General features: G+C 45.0%; 1 protein-coding gene across 1 annotated transcript in view; it reads right to left on the reverse strand.

Moving 5' to 3' along the window:
- The window catches only part of gpr179 (G protein-coupled receptor 179), a 440981-nt gene extending 422977 nt beyond the window's left edge, over nucleotides 1-18004 (reverse strand). Inside the window, exon 1 of the mRNA XM_063207936.1 lies at nucleotides 17272-18004. Coding sequence (XP_063064006.1) covers nucleotides 17272-17326 — 55 coding nt within the window. The 5' untranslated portion in view covers nucleotides 17327-18004. The remainder of the gene's footprint in view (nucleotides 1-17271) is intronic.
- Between the last annotated feature and the right edge of the window lie 834 nt (nucleotides 18005-18838).

Here is an 18838-nt window from a genome sequence, read left to right on the forward strand (position 1 = left end):
GGGGGTGTAGGGTAGAGATATGACCCAGGCCGGATACGAACCTGGGCCCCCATGGGGGATTGTTAAAGTAGTTGGCAACATGACACAAGACATTTAGCATCCTTCAGCTATGATAACGCATACATCGGCTTTAGGATTGAGAGTACTGATGCCACAAATACAGGTTTGTGTGTGTGATTGTGTGTCTGTGTGTGTGTGTGTGTTTGGAATGACTGTTAGTCAGCACACAAGGCCTAAGAGAAGCATTTGGCAGTTGTGTCACCCTGACTTGTTTGCATGCGTGTACACACACACACACACACACACACACACACACACACACACACACACACACACACACACACACACACACACACACACACACACACACACACACACACACACACACACAATATAACGCTGGTATGCCTGACTTTTGCATGCCCATTTATAATGATGCAAAAAAGCGTATTAATGACTCATCCAAACACAACAATGTGTGCTCAACTCTTGACATTTTGTTAACATTCAGTGGTGGAATGGCAAAAACTCAACCACATCCATATACTTTAAGCTGAGTTGAAATCTGACACCTCAAGTTGAAGTGCATACACACACATTATACATAATAGACATCTAAACAACACACACACACACACACACACACACACACACACACACACACACACACACACACACACACACACACACACACACACACACACACACACACACACACACACACACACACACACACACACACACACACGCACACGCACATTCACACACACCTGCATAACATGGCAGTCCTATAGCTAGTCTCAAACACATCCTGGCGTATTCATCCTTTTAATTGATTTCTCTCTTTTTTTGTGCCTTTGGCAATTAGTTACACTGCAGCGGTGGAAGTGTGTGTGTGTGTGTGTGTGTGTGTGTGTGTGTGTGTGTGTGTGTGTGTGTGTGTGTGTGTGTGTGTGTGTGTGTGTGTGTGTAGGGGGTGACAGAAGACACAAAACTTTGTAAATGTTTAAGGTCTTAGCATGTTTGTTTCAGTGTGATCAAAGACAAGACACATCCTGCATGCCCTTACCAGTTACCACCTCCACCATGTAACAATCTTCTAACACACCGTTCTCCCCAACACTGCTATCCAAACACACGCACAGACACACAGACACACACGCACATGCATGCACACGCACGCACGCACACACACACACAGACACACACGCACATGCATGCACACGCACGCACGCACACACACACACAAACACAAACATACATATGTGGATATACACCTCTGCCCCTAAACACACTCCACACAACTCCCCTATCAACCCAGGGTTAGGCTTATGGTTGGCCAGCACAGCAAGTGCCCCAATATAGAAGCTTCCTAACTCTGAAATTCTATCTTAAGATAGGACTGCATTTTGGAGTTAAGCACATACTGCCAAAAAGGCTAGGGTCTGTTTCTGTAACCTGAAGTTATTTTCTTTCCTATCTTTGAGTCCCTAGGAGTGGCATGATACATACAGTATGCGTATGTGATTAGAGGTTAAGCAAAATTTCGGGGGTTCTCACGATAATGTCAAAACCACTCTGCGAGACTTCTTAACATCAAGTTCTACGGGAACTGTAAAATGTTTCGAGTAACATTCTGGAAAGGGATCCTTACTCCTCAAAATGGGTTAAGTTAGGATTAGGATTTCAGATGTTATCTAGAAAGTTTCTGCAATGAGGCCCCCAGGAACCAAGGCCCTCGGCCCCCGGAGGGGTTGATGGGTGGGCGGGAGGGCAGCTCCTCAGTAGTCCTGGCGCTGGTAGCCGGCCGACCCGTCCAGGGCGTCTGTGCCGTTAGCCGTGGGCCCCCCTTCAGGGCTGGCCAGGTCCCCCGCGGCGGCGTCCCCGGCGGAGAAGGCGCTGTAGGGCGCCGCCCCAGCGTCCTGGCTGGGGTCGGTGTAGTCGGAGGAGAAGATGGCCGAGTCGGCGCCCAACAGGTAGCGCTTGTACGCCAGGAAGGACAGGGCCGCCTTCAGTCGGCGGGGATGGGTAAGGGGGTCAGGAGGAGGAGGAGGAGGAGGTGGAGGAGAGGGAGGAGGAGGAGGAGGAGGAGGAGGAGGAGGAGGAGGAGGAGGAGGCGACAAGGGAAGGGCATGGTCCGATATGTACATGTGTAGGGTATATGGGAGTGGGGGCGTACAAGATGGAGGTGGGATGGAATGAGGATGGGATGGAAGAGGTGAGGACAGGAGAGGAGAGGAGAGGAAAGGAGAAGCGAAGAGAGGAGAGGAGAGGAAAGGAAAGGAGACATGGGATGGGATAGGAGAGAAGAGGAGAGGAGACATGGGATAGAAGAGGAGAGGAGAGGAAAGGGAAGGGCCCAATATGTATGTGTGTATGGAGGAGAATGAGATGGAGAGGTGGATGAAAAGGAGGAGAAGAGACAAGGGCGAGTGAGATGGAGGCAGTTATGTGCCATGGCGGAGAGCGGAGGAGAGGAGAGGAGAGGAGACGCGAGGCGGTGCGACGCACAGAATTGCAACACAGTCGTGATAGGACAGAATGAGGAAGAGAACAGAGTGCAGAATAATGGAGAGAACAGAGGACGGAATGATGGAGAGAACAGACAGAGGACAGAATGATGGTGGCCAGGCATGCAGCACAGGGAGAAGGAGATGGAAAGGTCACAGAAAAAAAAACAAAAAAAAACGTGATGAGATAGAGCGGTGGAGGGAGGGAGGGAGTGTGTGATCAAGATGAAAGAGAGCAGGAGGAGAATGAAAATGAAAGAGTGGCCAAACGATAAAAGCACAGAAAGCACAAGGGGAAAAAAACAGAGATTAGAGGTTAGTTACAGTGTCTGGAAAGAGACGTACGCGGCATGTTACAACGGCATGTTAAAAAAGCAGCATACAGTACACGAAGATTTGTTTCATTTTTATTCAACGAACATGTTATTGTGTTAATTGGTTAATTCGTATTCTTTGGCTGCGTTCACATTAATGAAGAAATTAGCATTGCACGGACAGTTTTGATCGACGAAATGTAAACGTTTTATGCAAAAGAAACCCATACGAGTGAATCTATTGCATATACCTTGTCTATACGGCTGATTTAACACATTGTAAAGCTTATAGGAATTGGTGCAGTGCCGACAATGTAATCGTGTCAATGTACTCACACACACACACACACACACACACACACACACAAACACACACACACACACACACACACACACACACACACACACACACACACACACACACACACACACACACACACACACACACACACAGGTGCTGGCAGCTCTTCCTGCCCCTTGGAAATGGAAAAACAATTCTGAGCCCCCTCCCACCCCCATTGGGCCCTGGAAAACTGACCCGTTTGCAACCCCTTGTCAGCAGGCCTGCACACACACACACACACACACGTAGCCTATGTGAATGAGCCACACACATACATGCATTCACCCTAACGCAGACAAAAAACACTCTCTCTCTATCCAGATTATTGGTCTTTGTCCTCATGAATCTTTGCCTGTCTCACAGCAAATCAATATATTGCTCCATTCAGCAGTTAAGGCTTCGACACCCTGTTCCTTCCATCTATTTTCGAAAACCAGTGCAATTCCCCTTGCACCACCCGCCTGGCCTGTTCACCCGGAATGAATGAATCCAGCCTCGTAAACAATCACTTAATAGTCATTTGGTTAGTTGTGAAATCACAGTGTATCACACAGCTGTCAGTAGCAAGAGGGAAGAGAGGACAGGAGTTTGATGTGTGTGTGTGTGTGTGTGTGTGTGTGTGTGTGTGTGTGTGTGTGTGTGTGTGTGTGTGTGTGTGTGTGTGTGTGTGTGTGTGTGTGTGTGTGTGTGTGTGTGTTTCTGATTCTGGAATGTGTCTCTGTATGTGTACATGTTTCATATGAGTACACACGCACAAGAAGAAGTAAGCTGGTAAGAAAGACAGAGAGAAGAGGAGGAGAGAGGGAGGAGAGGCCGGAGACGGGGGGTGACGTGATAGAAATGGAGAGGAAGAAGAGATAATTGAGAAGAAGGAGAGAGAGGCAGAGGTAGTCAGTGGAGATTGGGTGAGAGATAGATAGATAGATAGATAGATAGATAGATAGATAGATAGATAGATAGATAGATAGATAGATAGATAGGTAGGTAGGTAGGTAGGTAGGTAGGTAGGTAGGTAGGTAGGTAGGTAGGTAGGTAGATAGATAGATAGATAGATAGATAGATAGATAGATAGATAGATAGATAGATAGATAGATAGATAGATAGATAGATAGATAGATAGATAGATAGAGCTTGCTGTATTCTGAGAGAGAGAGAGAGAGAAAGAGAGACAGATAGATAAAGGAGAAGAGAAGAGAAGTGCTAGAATAGACTATAGAGTGCTGTGTGTTCAGATGAGAGGAGGAGGGGGCTGTGGGGTGAACAGCTTGTTGTACTCCTCCTCGAAAGACACGCTTCGAAGCTTCTCCAGCGCCATGAGCATGAGACCACCCTGAGGAGCACGCACACACACACACACACACACACACACACACACACACACACACACACACACACACACACACACACACACACACACACACACACACACACACACACACACACACACACACAGCAGAATAGTTTATCCAGCACCCTCTCTGGGAAAGGAAAGAAACGGGGCATCGTCGTCTGTTCTGGCTAGACCATGGCCAGAGAGAATAGAGAGAGAGAGAGATTCCATTGGCCCATTGTTTCTGGGTTCTGCTATTGCAAGGGGAGGGGGGATCCCTCTTTAGGCAGACCTAAGGACTGTTCTATTCATTGTAGGAGTATTATGACACGCCCCTTCAGGCAGACCGGAACCTGGTCATGTTAGACCGGCCGCACATTGGCTCCGACAGCACTGCGGCGCACTTTGCTTCCGACATCATTCGGACCCCCAAACCAAATTTCACACAAACATAACATTGATAGTCAATGGGCGGCGCCGACAAAATAGAACTCGTCTCTAATTGCTATCCGACATCGGCGAATGTCCACGGACATCGGCGCCAGTGTGTGGTGTTGTATTGGAAACAATGAATTCGAACTTTTGCCCAGCAGTGCTCAGCACTTTGTCGGAGCCGGTGTGTGGAAGCCCTAAGGACTGTTCTATTCATTGTAGGAGTATTATGACACGCCCCTTCAGGCAGACCGGAACCTGGTCATGTTAGGTGCCCATTCAACCTATTACATTGGCATATCTCTATACAGAATCTCTGCCATGGCGGTCCAGTGCTAGCCGCTTCTGATCTTCCTCAGGTCTGACTGGTCCAAGGCTGGGCTGGTAATCTGGCATACAGGGCATTTTCCCGGTGGGCCAACAGTCTTCGGGGGCCAAATTTATGATTAACTGAGCAAATCATAATGTCGTAGAAAAAAACAGGGGGCTCTGTGAAAGGCTGGTCTACGGCAAGAATGCTTGGGCCGTTTCTTATGGCCCATTCCAGTCCCAAATCATCCTAGTAGGAGATCACATTTATCCTACCTGGATATTTCAGCTGACAGTTGAAGTGGAAGTTCTACATCCATGGCAACCGCCTACTAGGATGATTTGGGACTGGAATGCACCATTAGTCTCGGGCCATCTCTGGACTGGTCACATTCAAAGCAAGGCACCTTTTCTGAAGCTCCCCAGTTGGTAGCCAACTCATGTCTCTATTCCTGTCTCTATTAAAGGTAGACCAATGGACCACCCCATCTAAGTTAAGGGCTACCCTCTAAGGAAAAAAAAACAAACAGACAAACAAACAAACAAAAAACAACATCAACAGCCCACTGGGAAAATGCCCTGTATGCCAGCCTACCAGCCCAGCCCTGATTGGTGCACATTATGTGGCTACCTTGCTTATAGCAGTTACAGCCTTAGGGGGGCAGCAAAGAGGGACTTCACAAGTGCCTGAAGAAACACTCTGTAGGAAGTCGATGAGCCACTAAACCAGTTAGTCACTAAACTGTTTATACACATGTCATACATCAATTCTGACCATTTTTTGGAGAGGAATTCAATTCTGACAATTACATGAGGATGATGTGTGATTTTGACCTTAAAAGGTCATTGCCAAGGTCAAATTTGCTATTCTGAAGAACGTTAATAGACTTCCATTGTAAAAATGAGAGACAAATGATCAATTATGGCATGAGGAGTTATTTGCTGATATTACTATGATTATTTGTATCAGTATAGTCCTTAAAAGGTCAAGGTCAATGTCAAGGTCAAGGTCTTTTTCCTATTCTGAAGAACTCAGCCATGTGCTTGCCCATTAGGTCATTATTAAGAATAAGGAACTGCCACTATAAATGTAAATCTAACATTTAATATTTCTTAACACTTTAGGGACCATCATAGCATAAACAATTAATGAATAAATGTGATGATAAAGACCTAGGCTTAAATTAAGCCCAAAACACAATACATTTACTAAGGTGGAACATTGTATCATTCTAGTGATTAAGTTATTTGAACTCGAAAAATCATGTTATCATTATGATCATCATATCTTGTGATAATGGTTTCAGGCATTTTAATGGCAGGAGTATGCCAGGTGTGTGCTCCTGCCACCCATGTTGCTTAGGCTCATGCCTTATTTTGGGGTCCTTGGTTCTTGTAAGTATGTTGCAGACTCTATGAACTAGAAATGCCCCTCTCTGAATGTGCCCTCTTATAGCACTACTGATGGGAGGAAGAGCATTGATTCCAGCACCACTGCTGTACATTTCTACTCTGTGATCATGAAATATTACAGCTGTTGTGGTTGATCTGGCCCCAGCCCAGACACGCACCAAGTACTTCTCAGCCAATGTTGCATCTTGCTCGGTCAATATTTTGGCCTCTCCAACGTTAACCAAGTAATGGACTGGATCAGAAACCATGGCTGCATGTTTAGTCTCAACCTCATGCAACCCCCCTACTCATGCAATCATCTTCTTACAGGATATGTTCTTTGATCACAGTCAGTGACGCTCCAAGATGAGAGACTAATTGATGGAGGGGAAGCATTCTCCTCATCTAACCAGTGCCATACTGCTGGCAAATCTCCTGCATACCAAGTTCTTGGAAATATGGGCTGTAGTGGAGAAGCAATGCAAATGTGTCTGTATCATTTGAGTCTATAACAACTTTTCTGCTCTGCTTCACACGAACAGCACACTCAACATGCACCAGCAACCTGGCCTAAGCCTCATCAACGCAGTTCAAGAGCTCTGGAATCTCTTCACCATCAGCTGACTTTGCTGGTAGCACCTCATCATCAACAACAACAGGGCTGACAATGACAGTAGTATTGCCTCTGGTTTGATAATAAATCATGTCTGGAACTAACAATTGGAGATTTCACTTGTTCTCCACAGAGGCCCAGAACTTATCAAGTTGGTGAGGAATGGGTGTTTGTCCGTTCATGCCAATGATGTCAACGGCTGTTGTTGAGTTGGTACGCCCCATGTGTTCACCTTCCTTCAATGACATCTCAATGATGGATGAGCTCTGGATGTCAGCAGAGGGTTATTGCTGAGTTGATGATGGCATTGATGACAGCGCCTAAATTCTGCCAGAGGCATCTGACGGATCTTTGACATGAAGTCTACCCGAACATGAGGGCAATATGTAGACTCAGAGCTTCATTGGGTGAGATTAAGGTGAGGCTCAATTTCACTGACAAGCTTTGACTTGTTAACAACCAACGGAAGGTCACCATCTAACAGGGGTGATGCTGAAAGGACATCATGAGATCTGCTGAATACTCATGCCCCATTCCTCAGCAATGTCCATTCTCCTATGTGCCTCAGCTATGTCTTTAGATGAGACCAACTTCTGCTTCTTTACGATGATTGCTGGTGTCTTCTATGGTTGATCTTTGTACTGCAGAAGATTCCTTTTTGAAACAGTTCCACTTATCTTATGTTCGTGAGAACTAACCTATCCTGCCTGTATAAGCTGAAGACAAGCTTGCAAGCAAGCTTTGGAGACGGTTGCGCAGGCGAGGTGCGACAACCTGGTTGCTCAGCAGATTGTGCAGTGGAGCGGGCGCATTAACGGTCACTGAGTATGGATTCTGAGGATCCACCACAAAGTCTAGCAACAATCACACATTTCAGTTGAATGTAAGGCGTGGAGTGGTGCTCAATGCATGTTGGAGGTGGCATTCTGTCTGCCTCAAGGTGGTGTTGTTGGTGAGAAAGTTGAGGACATCAGTGATCATTCTAATCTGATGGAAAGAGCTCAAACTTTGCTGCAACATTAACATTGCGTGTGGCTCTGTGAGGATGTGAATTCTCTTCCCCTCCTCACAGCTTCGTTTACAAACGCGCACGAAGAGCGGTTGCAACAGCAAGCGTGTAAAATGACTCTCTATCGCTCTCTCTCTCTCAGCCTCGGAATCGGGGCACTCGCGCGCACACACATACACACACGCATACAAGACTGATTCTGGACTTTTGAACCATGAAAGTGAACTTTGTTGTGTCGGGTTTTGTTGGGGAGAATGTTGTGACTTTGGGGGGTAAAGTTTGGACAGTTTTGGTTGTCGCGGAAGGCGCCATTAACCACGAGGTTCTCATTCATCGCATTTCATATTTCACACTTTGCCGTTAAAACAGTCCCTTCATAACATCCACAGCATCTAGTGAGGTACCCGCTAGCATGTTCCACTACCCAACGCACCACAGTTTCCCCTCCAGTCCAATCATTCACTGCGCAAACATTCACCATCCATCCCTCCACTCACCAGTCCACTGCACACACCAGCTCCACCTCCATCCGTCCACAGCGAAAGCGCTTCCGCTGGGAGAGAGCACCTTTTCTGTTGAGGTGAGCTGTCAATCAAACTGTCAGCTTGTCCGCAATCCATTTTGTTTGTTATTTTCGTAATTTAGTTGTTTATTTGTAATTTTGGTTATTATGTTATGACATGTCATTGGTGGGGGGATAATGTATATGTATTTTGATATTGTTTTGGCCAATTTTAATGTTGTAAATATTATGTGGGGAAATGTGATTGGTTGTTTAGGGGGGAGAACCAATGGGATGTCAAAGGGCTCTGATTGGTGCAATTTAATGATAAGGGGTTTTGCTATATAAGATGCCCTCATTCTCTGTTTGGGTGACAGAGGGGCAAGGAGGCTTGATGTGAGGCTATCTGAAAAATGTAAGTCTGTTTTGCTACACTTTTTGCTGGGCTTTGTTTGGCTATACCGGAGCTAAAAGCTCTTAGCATTTTTGTTAGCATTTATTCAGCATCATTTTTGTATATGGACATTTTTTGCACCTTTTGGAACTGAAATATTATTTTTGCTATTTTTGTTGGATTTTGACTTTTGGATTTTTGCCTGCACTTGGACATTTGGAACTGCACTGTAAAAAATAAAATACCACCTATATTTTGGATTTCCTCCCCTCTTCATGGTTGCCTTACCCCCCACATGGGGGTGACCGCTCACATCCTCACAGGCTCCTACTACATAGTGTCCTCCATGACCCTTGCATACTCTCTGAAAGCTGCTCAACCTTTATGTCACCTCCCACAGCACAGTACTAGCCATGGCGATCCTGTACAACCCACACTGACCTACATAAAAGCAACGGTACAGCTCAGAATGTGTTAACACTAGAACCTTGATTTATTCAAGATACCATGATCCATAACATAGGTAATTAATGCAGTTACGTACTGCAAAATTTGGCATAGGACGTTATGGTAGCCACATATTGATTTATTTTCCTTCTCTTTCAGAGACAACAGCATTTTTAATGATGGCCACCAAATCCAGCCAAACTTCAAAGAATTGGCAGAGCTCTGACTTGTCTTGATTCAAGCTCTCCACTTGCTCAATCAAGGCCTCAAACTCAAATTCTGGGCAACTGAAGCCAGTGAAGTGTGCAATGCCTGTACCTGTGCAAGCACTGGATAGTCTTTGTCCTTGTGAGGCTGGAATACCTCCCACTGGAGAGACATGCATCAATGCATCATCCAGGCCAGAACCTTGAGGCAATTTTCCCTGATATCTGAGAATAACACGCATCCAATGGAAAGGGCCAATACAGTGGAAGAGATCCTTGAAGTGCTCCGTCTCATGCAGGTTTCATCACACCAAATTGCCATTGATGCCTTGTTCATCTGTCTGCGAACACTGGAAGCTGGATAGGCAGTGTCTGACAGTCGCACACTCAGAAATGGGTCTTGGTATTATTGGAAGGAAGCCAGCACGCATCATTGGCACAACAGCAGATGAGACAAGTGTGTGTACAGCAGCCTGCATCAAAAGGTCTCCTCCTGACACACCAGAGCGAATCAGGCTGATCAAGCATTCACACTTTCCTGATAAACCTTTTGCAGTTGCAACATGCAGTAATGTTGCTTGCTTGTTTTCAGGATGCAGCAGCATGTCTGGTGGTAGGGCAGGTCGAACCACTGGCTTTGCATGATCAGGTACCTCTTGGCATGGTAAATTCCTCTGCAGTATATCATCAGCTTGGCTTAATTCTGTGCCCGACACTGGAGACTCTTGAAGGTGTCTGTTCACCGAAGCATCTTGAAACGGTAATAAGGTTGCATAGTGTGAACCCTTGGTACCAGAAAGTGATGATTTGTCAGCATAATCAGAGTTGGATACCTGGCAATGTATAATCCTCCCTTGTAAAAGTGCTAGGTATGGTTTTCTGTCGGTTTTTCGAGCATTCCACAACATAGCTAGCAGGAAGACTGGCCAGATCTGATTGTCTGGTAGCTTGAACATGAACCAATCCTGTGAAAAGTTGCGAGAAGGTTCTTGATGTGAAGGCTTTTGCTGTGGGAAGCATCATATGCAATGGTGTTCGCCTTATTCCGCTTTGAATGTTATGCACAAGCATTTGAAAGAGGCAGTGAAGTTGTATACTCTTGTGATGTCTGACACACTTCTCCTCTTCTAGTGGGGGCTCCTCTCTGTGTTGACTGTTGCAGTGCATATAATGTCCTGTCCTCTGACTGTGTGGAAATGTTAGATTTACATTTATAGCGGCTGTTCCTTATTCTGAATAATGACCTAATAGGCAAGCACATGGCCGAGTTCTTCAGAATAGGGAAAAGACCTGGCTGGAACATGACCTTGACCTTGACCTTGACCTTTTAAGAACTACACTGACACTATACTGACACAAAATAATCATAGCGATATCAGCAAATAACTCCTCATACCATAATTGAGAATTTGTTTTTCATTTTTACAATAGAAGTCTATTGACATTCTTCAGAATAGCAAATTTGACCTTGGCAACGACCTTATAAGGTCACAATCACACATTCTCCTCATGCAATGGTCAGAAATGATTTCCTCTTCAAAAATTGGTCAGAATTGATGTATGGCATGTGTATAAACAGTTTAAAAGTAAAAAACACACGTTTTTGTCATAGGCGATGGCGGCCATATTTGGCGGCCATATTGTGAAAAATCTGGCACTATGGTGGACGAGCACCTCCGTGATTTTTAATGTCTAGGAACCCACTAACTCAAATCCAGTGAGAAACGCTCTCAACTCAAAATTGCGAACGGGTCTACAGGGCTGGTCCTGGACTAATGTTTCCCAACCTTTTTAGTCTCGCGTACCCCCTAAACCATTTTGGTGTACAATGAGTACCCTAACCAATGCTACGTATCTATGTCTTTATCCCCCACTCAATTGTCCCCCATTCAAAATTAAATTTTTCCATGTAGCCCCTGAGGTGTGCTCGCGTACCCCTAGTGGTACACGTACCCCTGGTTGGGAAACACTGCACTAAACCAATCAGTCAGGCTGTAGGATAGGAATGGAGGGAAAAGGGCAGAAACAGAGATTGGGAGGTATAGGCAGGTATAGGAGTATGGGAGTACACAGGGCCGCTGCCAGCTTTTGCTGGGCCCAGGACAAAAGTAATCTGAAAGGGCCCCCCTACCCAATGACAACATACCCCTTTGTCCCCACCTGTCGGCGAGCCTGGGAGTACGTACACAGTGGAGAGAAGGATGGAGGCAATAAGAGGGCTTTGGGGGAGGGGGTTACTGAGGTAAGTTGCCTCTTACTGCAGCAGGGGTCGCCGGCGACCCTATTCTCTTTCTGAAAATGCATCATAACAACATTGCTATGACATTACAGACAGTCATAGTGCTGCGCTAAGGGGTTAAAAAAAGAAAGAGAGAGGGAGGGAGGGGTAGAGAAGAAAAGAACAGTTACCCAGGTGAGAGGAGGAGGGGGTGGGGAGAAGAAAAGAATAATAAAAGAAAAATAATAAAGATGGAGGGATAAAGTGTGTGTGAGAGAGAGAGAGAGAGAGAGAGAGAGAGAGAGAGAGAGAGAGAGAGAGAAAAGAAGAACAGAAGAACAGAACAGTTACCCAGGTGAAGATGGAGAAGAAGGCGAAGGTGATGGCGGCGCGTGCGGCGTCTCCTCCCTCCCTCAGGGGGTTGTCCTCGTGCTTAGACACCTGCCACTGGTTGGCCAGCAGACAGAAACCCACGAACCACATGAAGGACCAGAAGGCTGCAGAGATGGGGGGAGAGAGAGAGAGAGAGAGAGAGAGAGAGAGAGAGAGAGAGAGAGAGAGAGAGAGAGAGAGAGAGAGAGAGAGCGTGCGAGAGGAGAGGAGGAAGGGGGTTAGAGGGGGGGGGGAGTGATAGGGGGTAGAGAGAGAGAGTGATAGGAGAGAGAGAGAGAGAGAGAGGAGGAAGGGGGATAGAAAGGGTGATAGAAGAGAGAGAGAGAGAGAGAGAGAGAGAGAGAGAGAGAGAGAGAGAGAGAGAGAGGAGGAGGAAGGGGGTTAGAGGGGGGGGGGTGATAGGGGGTAGAGAGAGAGTGATAGGAGAGAGAGAGAGAGAGGAGGAAGGGGGGTAGAAAGGGTGATAGAAGAGAGAGAGAGAGAGAGAGAGAGGAGCAAGGGGGTTAGAGGGGGGAGGAGAGAGAGATAGGGGGTAGAGAGAGAGTGATAGGAGAGAGAGAGAGAGAGAGAGAGAGAGAGAGAGAGAGAGAGAGAGAGAGAGAGAGAGAGGGAGAGAATGGAGATACAGACAGGGGGAGAGAGAAAGGGGGGCATTGAAATGAGGAAAAGAAAGAGTATGATGAAGAGAAAGGAAGATAGATGAGAGAGAAAGATGAAGGAAGAACAGAGAGAAAAGGGGAACAAGAGATAGAAAAACACAGTGAGAGAGAGAAAGACAGGCAGACAGAGAGAGACAGAGAGGTGAATGAAAAGAGGAACGTGAAAGGAAGAAAGAGAGCGAGACCAAAGGAGGACAAAAGGAGAAGTTGAAGAGTCAGAGTGAGTCAGGAGGAAAGAGGATATGAGACAAACAAAGATAACAGAGAGAAAGAGAGAGAGCGAGAGAGAGAGAGAGAGAGAGAGAGAGAGAGAGAGAGAGAGAGAGAGAGACAGAGAGAGAGATCAGCACCAAGATTATTTGGGTTCATGACAAAAGACACTATACTGAGGCTACCCATTGCTAGCATGTATACCAGCGTGCATGTGTGCGAGAGGCAATGGATTATTACGGCCAATGATATTGAAACTAAATTGAAAAAAATATTAGTTCATTTCATGAAAAAAGACACTGTTCTTGTGTGATAACACGAATATCCATAGTCAGCATAAGCATTTGTGCCTAACCGGATGATGCTCCCATGATGGCCATCTTGTATTCGATATCACGATTCACGTTTTAAGTTATCCAAGTTATCCGTTTGTTAGCTTCATTACACGATTAGTTATGTAACAAGCAATTCTGGCTGTAATCTGGATCCTTGCACTGCCTTGGCAGAGGGCTGCACTCTCTGAGTGCGTTCTAGTTTCACTACGCACCTGTCACTGACATTGATGAATATCAATTTTAACCGATGTTATTATAATTATGTGTATTAAAAGATGTCTAAGTAATTTCTTTCCAAATTGGAGTAGGGTTATGAATAAGCTATGAGATTATGTCAAAGGAATTTCTTATCACGTGTGTCCAGGGCCTCTGACAGCCCTATATGACTAAGTCATCTGAAAGGGCCCAAACCCAATACATACAATACAAAGACGACCCGTTTCTGGGCCCCTTCTTTCCCTGGGCCCGGGACAAGTGACCCGTTTGTTCCCCCTTGTCGCCGTCCCTCCCTGTGTCTGTCTGAAGTGTAGCACCAAAAAACAAACTCGGACAAAACAAAGGTGCACTACAAAGACACTCCGTCGACCGACCCAGCACTGACGATGGCTGGCTGATTGGCTGGCTGGCTCCCAAATTTCGAAAAACATAATAGAGGAACCTCTGTTGATAACTCTGAAGGAGAAATAAGATGTTCTTATCCGCTCTGCGTCAACCAGAGTCAATGCTAATTGCGTTAGTGGCTGCATCTGTTTCTGTGGTGTGTAGGGTTGCCAGATGAGACTGATGATTTCCAGCCCAATAAATGCTCAAAAAATGCCTGGAAGCACTTAATCCCGCCCAATTCCATTGATTTCTATGGCAGAAAATGGGCAGGTTTTTCTGTTAAATCCCATTTTTACCCGCACACGGCCATCCTAAACAGCCCAATTCAGCGGGAAACAGCCCAATCTGGCAACACTGGTGGTGTGTTCATGGCACAATGTTATAGTATAAGGAGAAGACTGTGGTGTACAGTCATACTGCACTGTAGACTCATCATCACCCTCCATGTCCCATCGGGTATAGTCCATTCAACACTGTCTGTAGTGTCTCTGTGTGTGGTATATACACGTAAGAGTGTGTGTACTATATATGTTCCTATCTTTCCTCGTTCCTCTTGTGTGTGTGTGTGTGTGTGTGTGTGTGTGTGTGTGTGTGTGTGTGTGTGTGTGTGTGTGTGTGTGTGTGTGTGTGACTGGGTGAATACACCGGCCGCGACGAGATTCAAGCGACAGAGAATCGCATGAGAATCGAATGGATGTCTGGCTTAGGCTACCCCTCCCCCCAGTTCCCCACTTGTCTTAAATCACATTGGCCGGCCAGTGAAGCTGTATAAAGCACTGTGTCTTTATTGGGGCGCAATGGACAGCAAAGGCCTATGTGGTAGCTCTTAGTCCATGGAATTGTACAGACTGTGTGACCGAGTAGTTTGTGTGAGGTGCGTGTGAGTAGCATTCGTGTGTGTCCTTGAGCAAGATACCTAACTGTTGTATCCACTACATATTTACATATTTTATCTATTTTTTCCCCTCATTTTTATTTTATTTTCATTTTGCATTCTACTTCTTTTTTGTTATTTTAAAACATTTATGTTTATTGTACTTTTATTTTAATTTTATTTTTGCATTTTAATTACTCTCATTACTCTCCTATTGTTAATTCACTGAAGCTTTGTTATACTTTTCCTATTGTTATGTATTTGTTTTTGATTGTAAAGTGTCCTTGGGTATTTTGAAAGGCGCTCAAAATAAAATTTATTATTATTATTATTATCCAAGATACTTGTTTCTGATGGCAACCAGTATGTGAAAGTGAGTGTGTATTAAGCACATACTCCGAGTAAAGCCTCTATTGTATCATGGTGCTGCTGAGTTCTCTGCTGAGTAACAACCATGCGTCATTGCTCGTCCCTGCAAGGGCAACAACAGCAGGCAGCACACCAAACTGTCCACCAAAAGTTGTGATGCAAAATGAGGAAAATTGAGCCTACTCTACGGGTATGTTTTTATATAAATGTCCACATGATTTGTTTGTCTGTCTATCTTTGTATTTGCCTGCCTGCCCATATAAACACATTACAGACAAAACAAATAAAACTATTGTTGATTATATTATATTATATTATATTATATTATATTATATTATATTATATTATATTATATTATATTATATTATATTATAATAATTGATCTTTATCAATTGACTAAAATTCCTGTATCATGTCATCTTAGGATTTCCTCTATAGTAGGTTAAGTTCAAGGTTTCTTCTTGAATGCACAGCGGTAACTGGAATGATGTGCTACTGCAACTGCAACAACAACAGGGTGCAGATATTGACAGTGGCGGTTCCTGGTGCTGGTGCTGCTACTGTGAGCAGCATGCATCACGACATGACAGTGCCTGCTCAGCAGCTGTGCACAGTGATGAATGTTAGCTCTGGTGATAGAGACACAACCACATTGTCCATTGCTGTACTACACAAAGGGTATTTTCACGTATAGTGTTTTCATGTATAGTGTTTTCACACCTGGTCCCTTATAGGCAAAGAAATTCGACAGAGAAGAACAATCTCTAGGGGGGAAATGCATTGGCCGCGGTGTAGTACGGGGGCGTTGCCTGAGGACACGAGTGGATGGAAAATTAACTCCCTTGATCATGGTCATTGGTCAGTGGGTGCGATGGATACAATTTTCGTACTCCCTTGCACATGTTCAGTGGGGGCGACACCATGATGGATAATTTGTGGCCAATTAATGGCAGCTGTTGGTCAGCAGTAATTGCTGGGGGTAGTTAAGGACAGCTGACAGACATTCACGCTGTCCTATGACCTGTTCCACAGTGAATAACATTTCCGTACTCCCCTCGCCATCATTTCCTACTACGCTGTTATGACGTGAGTAAGCCCTCTTGTCTCAAGCCTCTTTGCTTATAGCTCTGGTGATAGAGACACAACCACATTTGTCCATTGCTGTACTACACTAAGGGCATTTTCACGTATAGTTCCCCTTTTCGGGTGTTTTCGGTAACACTTTACTTTATTAGCACTAATACATACAACGTTCCTGTATAAGTAACTTGTAAGGCATGTACAAAGCAAAATCAAACATTTGTTAGGCATGTATTCGCAAATGTCTTGTTCATGCACAATAAGGGATTTATTACCAATTTAACCTTAGTAAGGACCTAGTAGACCTTAGCATTTGCTTAGTACATGCCTTACGAGGTACTTATGCAGGCATTAACATTGTATGTATTAGTACTAATAGATGTGTCCCTAAAATAAAGTGTTACTGTGTTTTCACACCTGGTCCCTTTTAGCCAGTTAAGCAAACTCAGACCTGATACCGGAGTCCTTTTGTTGTCTGTTCACTTTTTCGTCCACTTAAAGAGAACTGAGTTTGGCTCACTTACAGGGATAGATGTGAAGATAGTCTCAGTGAACCGTAAGTGAATCTGTAAGTGGACCAAAAAGGGAACCAACAGAAAAAGAACTCAGTTCTGTTTGTCGTCAAATTGTGACTGTATTACAGGGCCAGGTCCTGCTAGGCAGAGGTGGAATAAGTACTGAAGTTGTGTACTTAAAGGCCAACTTCCGATAAAACTCAGTTTTACTCACTCCTTTCGAAGATCGGACGGTCACCCCAAGTTAAACTCACTTGCAAGGCTCTCATAGCGGTGCGTCAACTCTCCTGGCTGTGTTTCCCGGTGTTTCCCAATTTACATCAATAATGCAGAGAAACGAGCGAATCACGAAAGCCTTTCTGTGTTTCGTCACGTCGAAAGAAGGCGTTGCCCACAAAGGTTTATATCGACCCATTTATCTAAAAACATGTCGAGTAATTTTTTTCTGCTTGTTTTCAAAACAAGCAACGTCTGGTGGTCCGAAACATAGCTTAGCTTAGCTATCAGCTGGTTGCTACTCTCAGATACACACACAGCACAAAGCCTCATACATAAAGCCTGCTCACTCCGGTTGCTCCGTGCCTACAGCTCGCCTAGGGGTCGCTGTCGAAAGAGCACAGCCCTGAATGGAGCCTGCACGCCTCCGTTGGCGCCCCTATAGTGCAGTACCATCCGGGGAAGTGGCGACTCTGTTTCCCATTACATTCTCTCCCAAGGCTGGAGGACTGAGCCAATCAGAGACGCGTTTCTTTGAGAGCAGGAGGAGTGAGCCAATCAGAGACGCATTTCCACGAGAAACACGGAACACTCTCTCGTTTCTCCACAAGCCACCTTGCCAGCTTGCAAAAACGTCTTGAAACAAAGCAACCAGAACGTTTTTTAAAACAGGACCAACGCGTAACACATTCAATAACAATTGGGAACACGGCAATGTTAATTAAATTACGTTGAGAGGCGATCTTTAAGTAAAAGTAGAAGTACCCTGCGAAAAAATTACTCAAGTGAAAGTAAAAGTTATACACCAAAAATGTACTTATGTAAAAGTCCTAAGTGCTAACTTTTAAATGTACTTTTTGAGTACAAAAGTACAAGTAGGCCTACTCGCGCAATGACTGTCTTTCTCCATGTCTATACTTGATCCAATAGGGAAAAGTTTCTGCAACGGTTTTCGGTTCTATTTGAACATGACTATGGAGTCCTGTTAATGTTTTTTAAAGTGTCTTTTCTGACTGGGTGTCAGTTTGGAAGAGGGACTTGGTCCCGCCTGCCTGCCCACAGCTGAGGCTACTCAAATATCCACGAAACACAACAGGAAAACCTAGGATAAATGTAACTAGTAACAAAGCCTTCTTCTAGAAATGTAAGGAGTAGAAAGTACAAGTAATTGTCAAAAAATGTAATTGAGTAAAAGTAAAAGTCTGCATTTTTATTTTTACTCAGGTAAGTACAAATTCCAGAAAAAACTACTTAAGTACAGTAACGAAGTAAAAATACTTAGTTACGTTCCACCTCTGCTGTTAGGTTTGTATGATGTGTCAGTCCAGTTTTTGATCACACCCGGTCCTCTAGGGCAGTGTTTCCCAACCAGGGGTACGTGTACCACTAGGGGTACGCGAGCACACTGCAGGGGGTACGTGGAAAAATGTAATAATAACAAATATATTGAGTGTAGTCACATTGGGATAGAGGAACAGAGCCTGAATGAGGGCAAGGGGGTACTCATCATGTGAAAAAGTTGCTAAGGGGGTACGGAAGACAAAAAAGGTTGGGAAGCACTGCTC

Source organism: Engraulis encrasicolus, chromosome 1 (genome assembly GCF_034702125.1).
Source record: "Engraulis encrasicolus isolate BLACKSEA-1 chromosome 1, IST_EnEncr_1.0, whole genome shotgun sequence".
In the NCBI taxonomy this organism is placed as follows: Eukaryota; Metazoa; Chordata; class Actinopteri; order Clupeiformes; family Engraulidae; genus Engraulis; species Engraulis encrasicolus.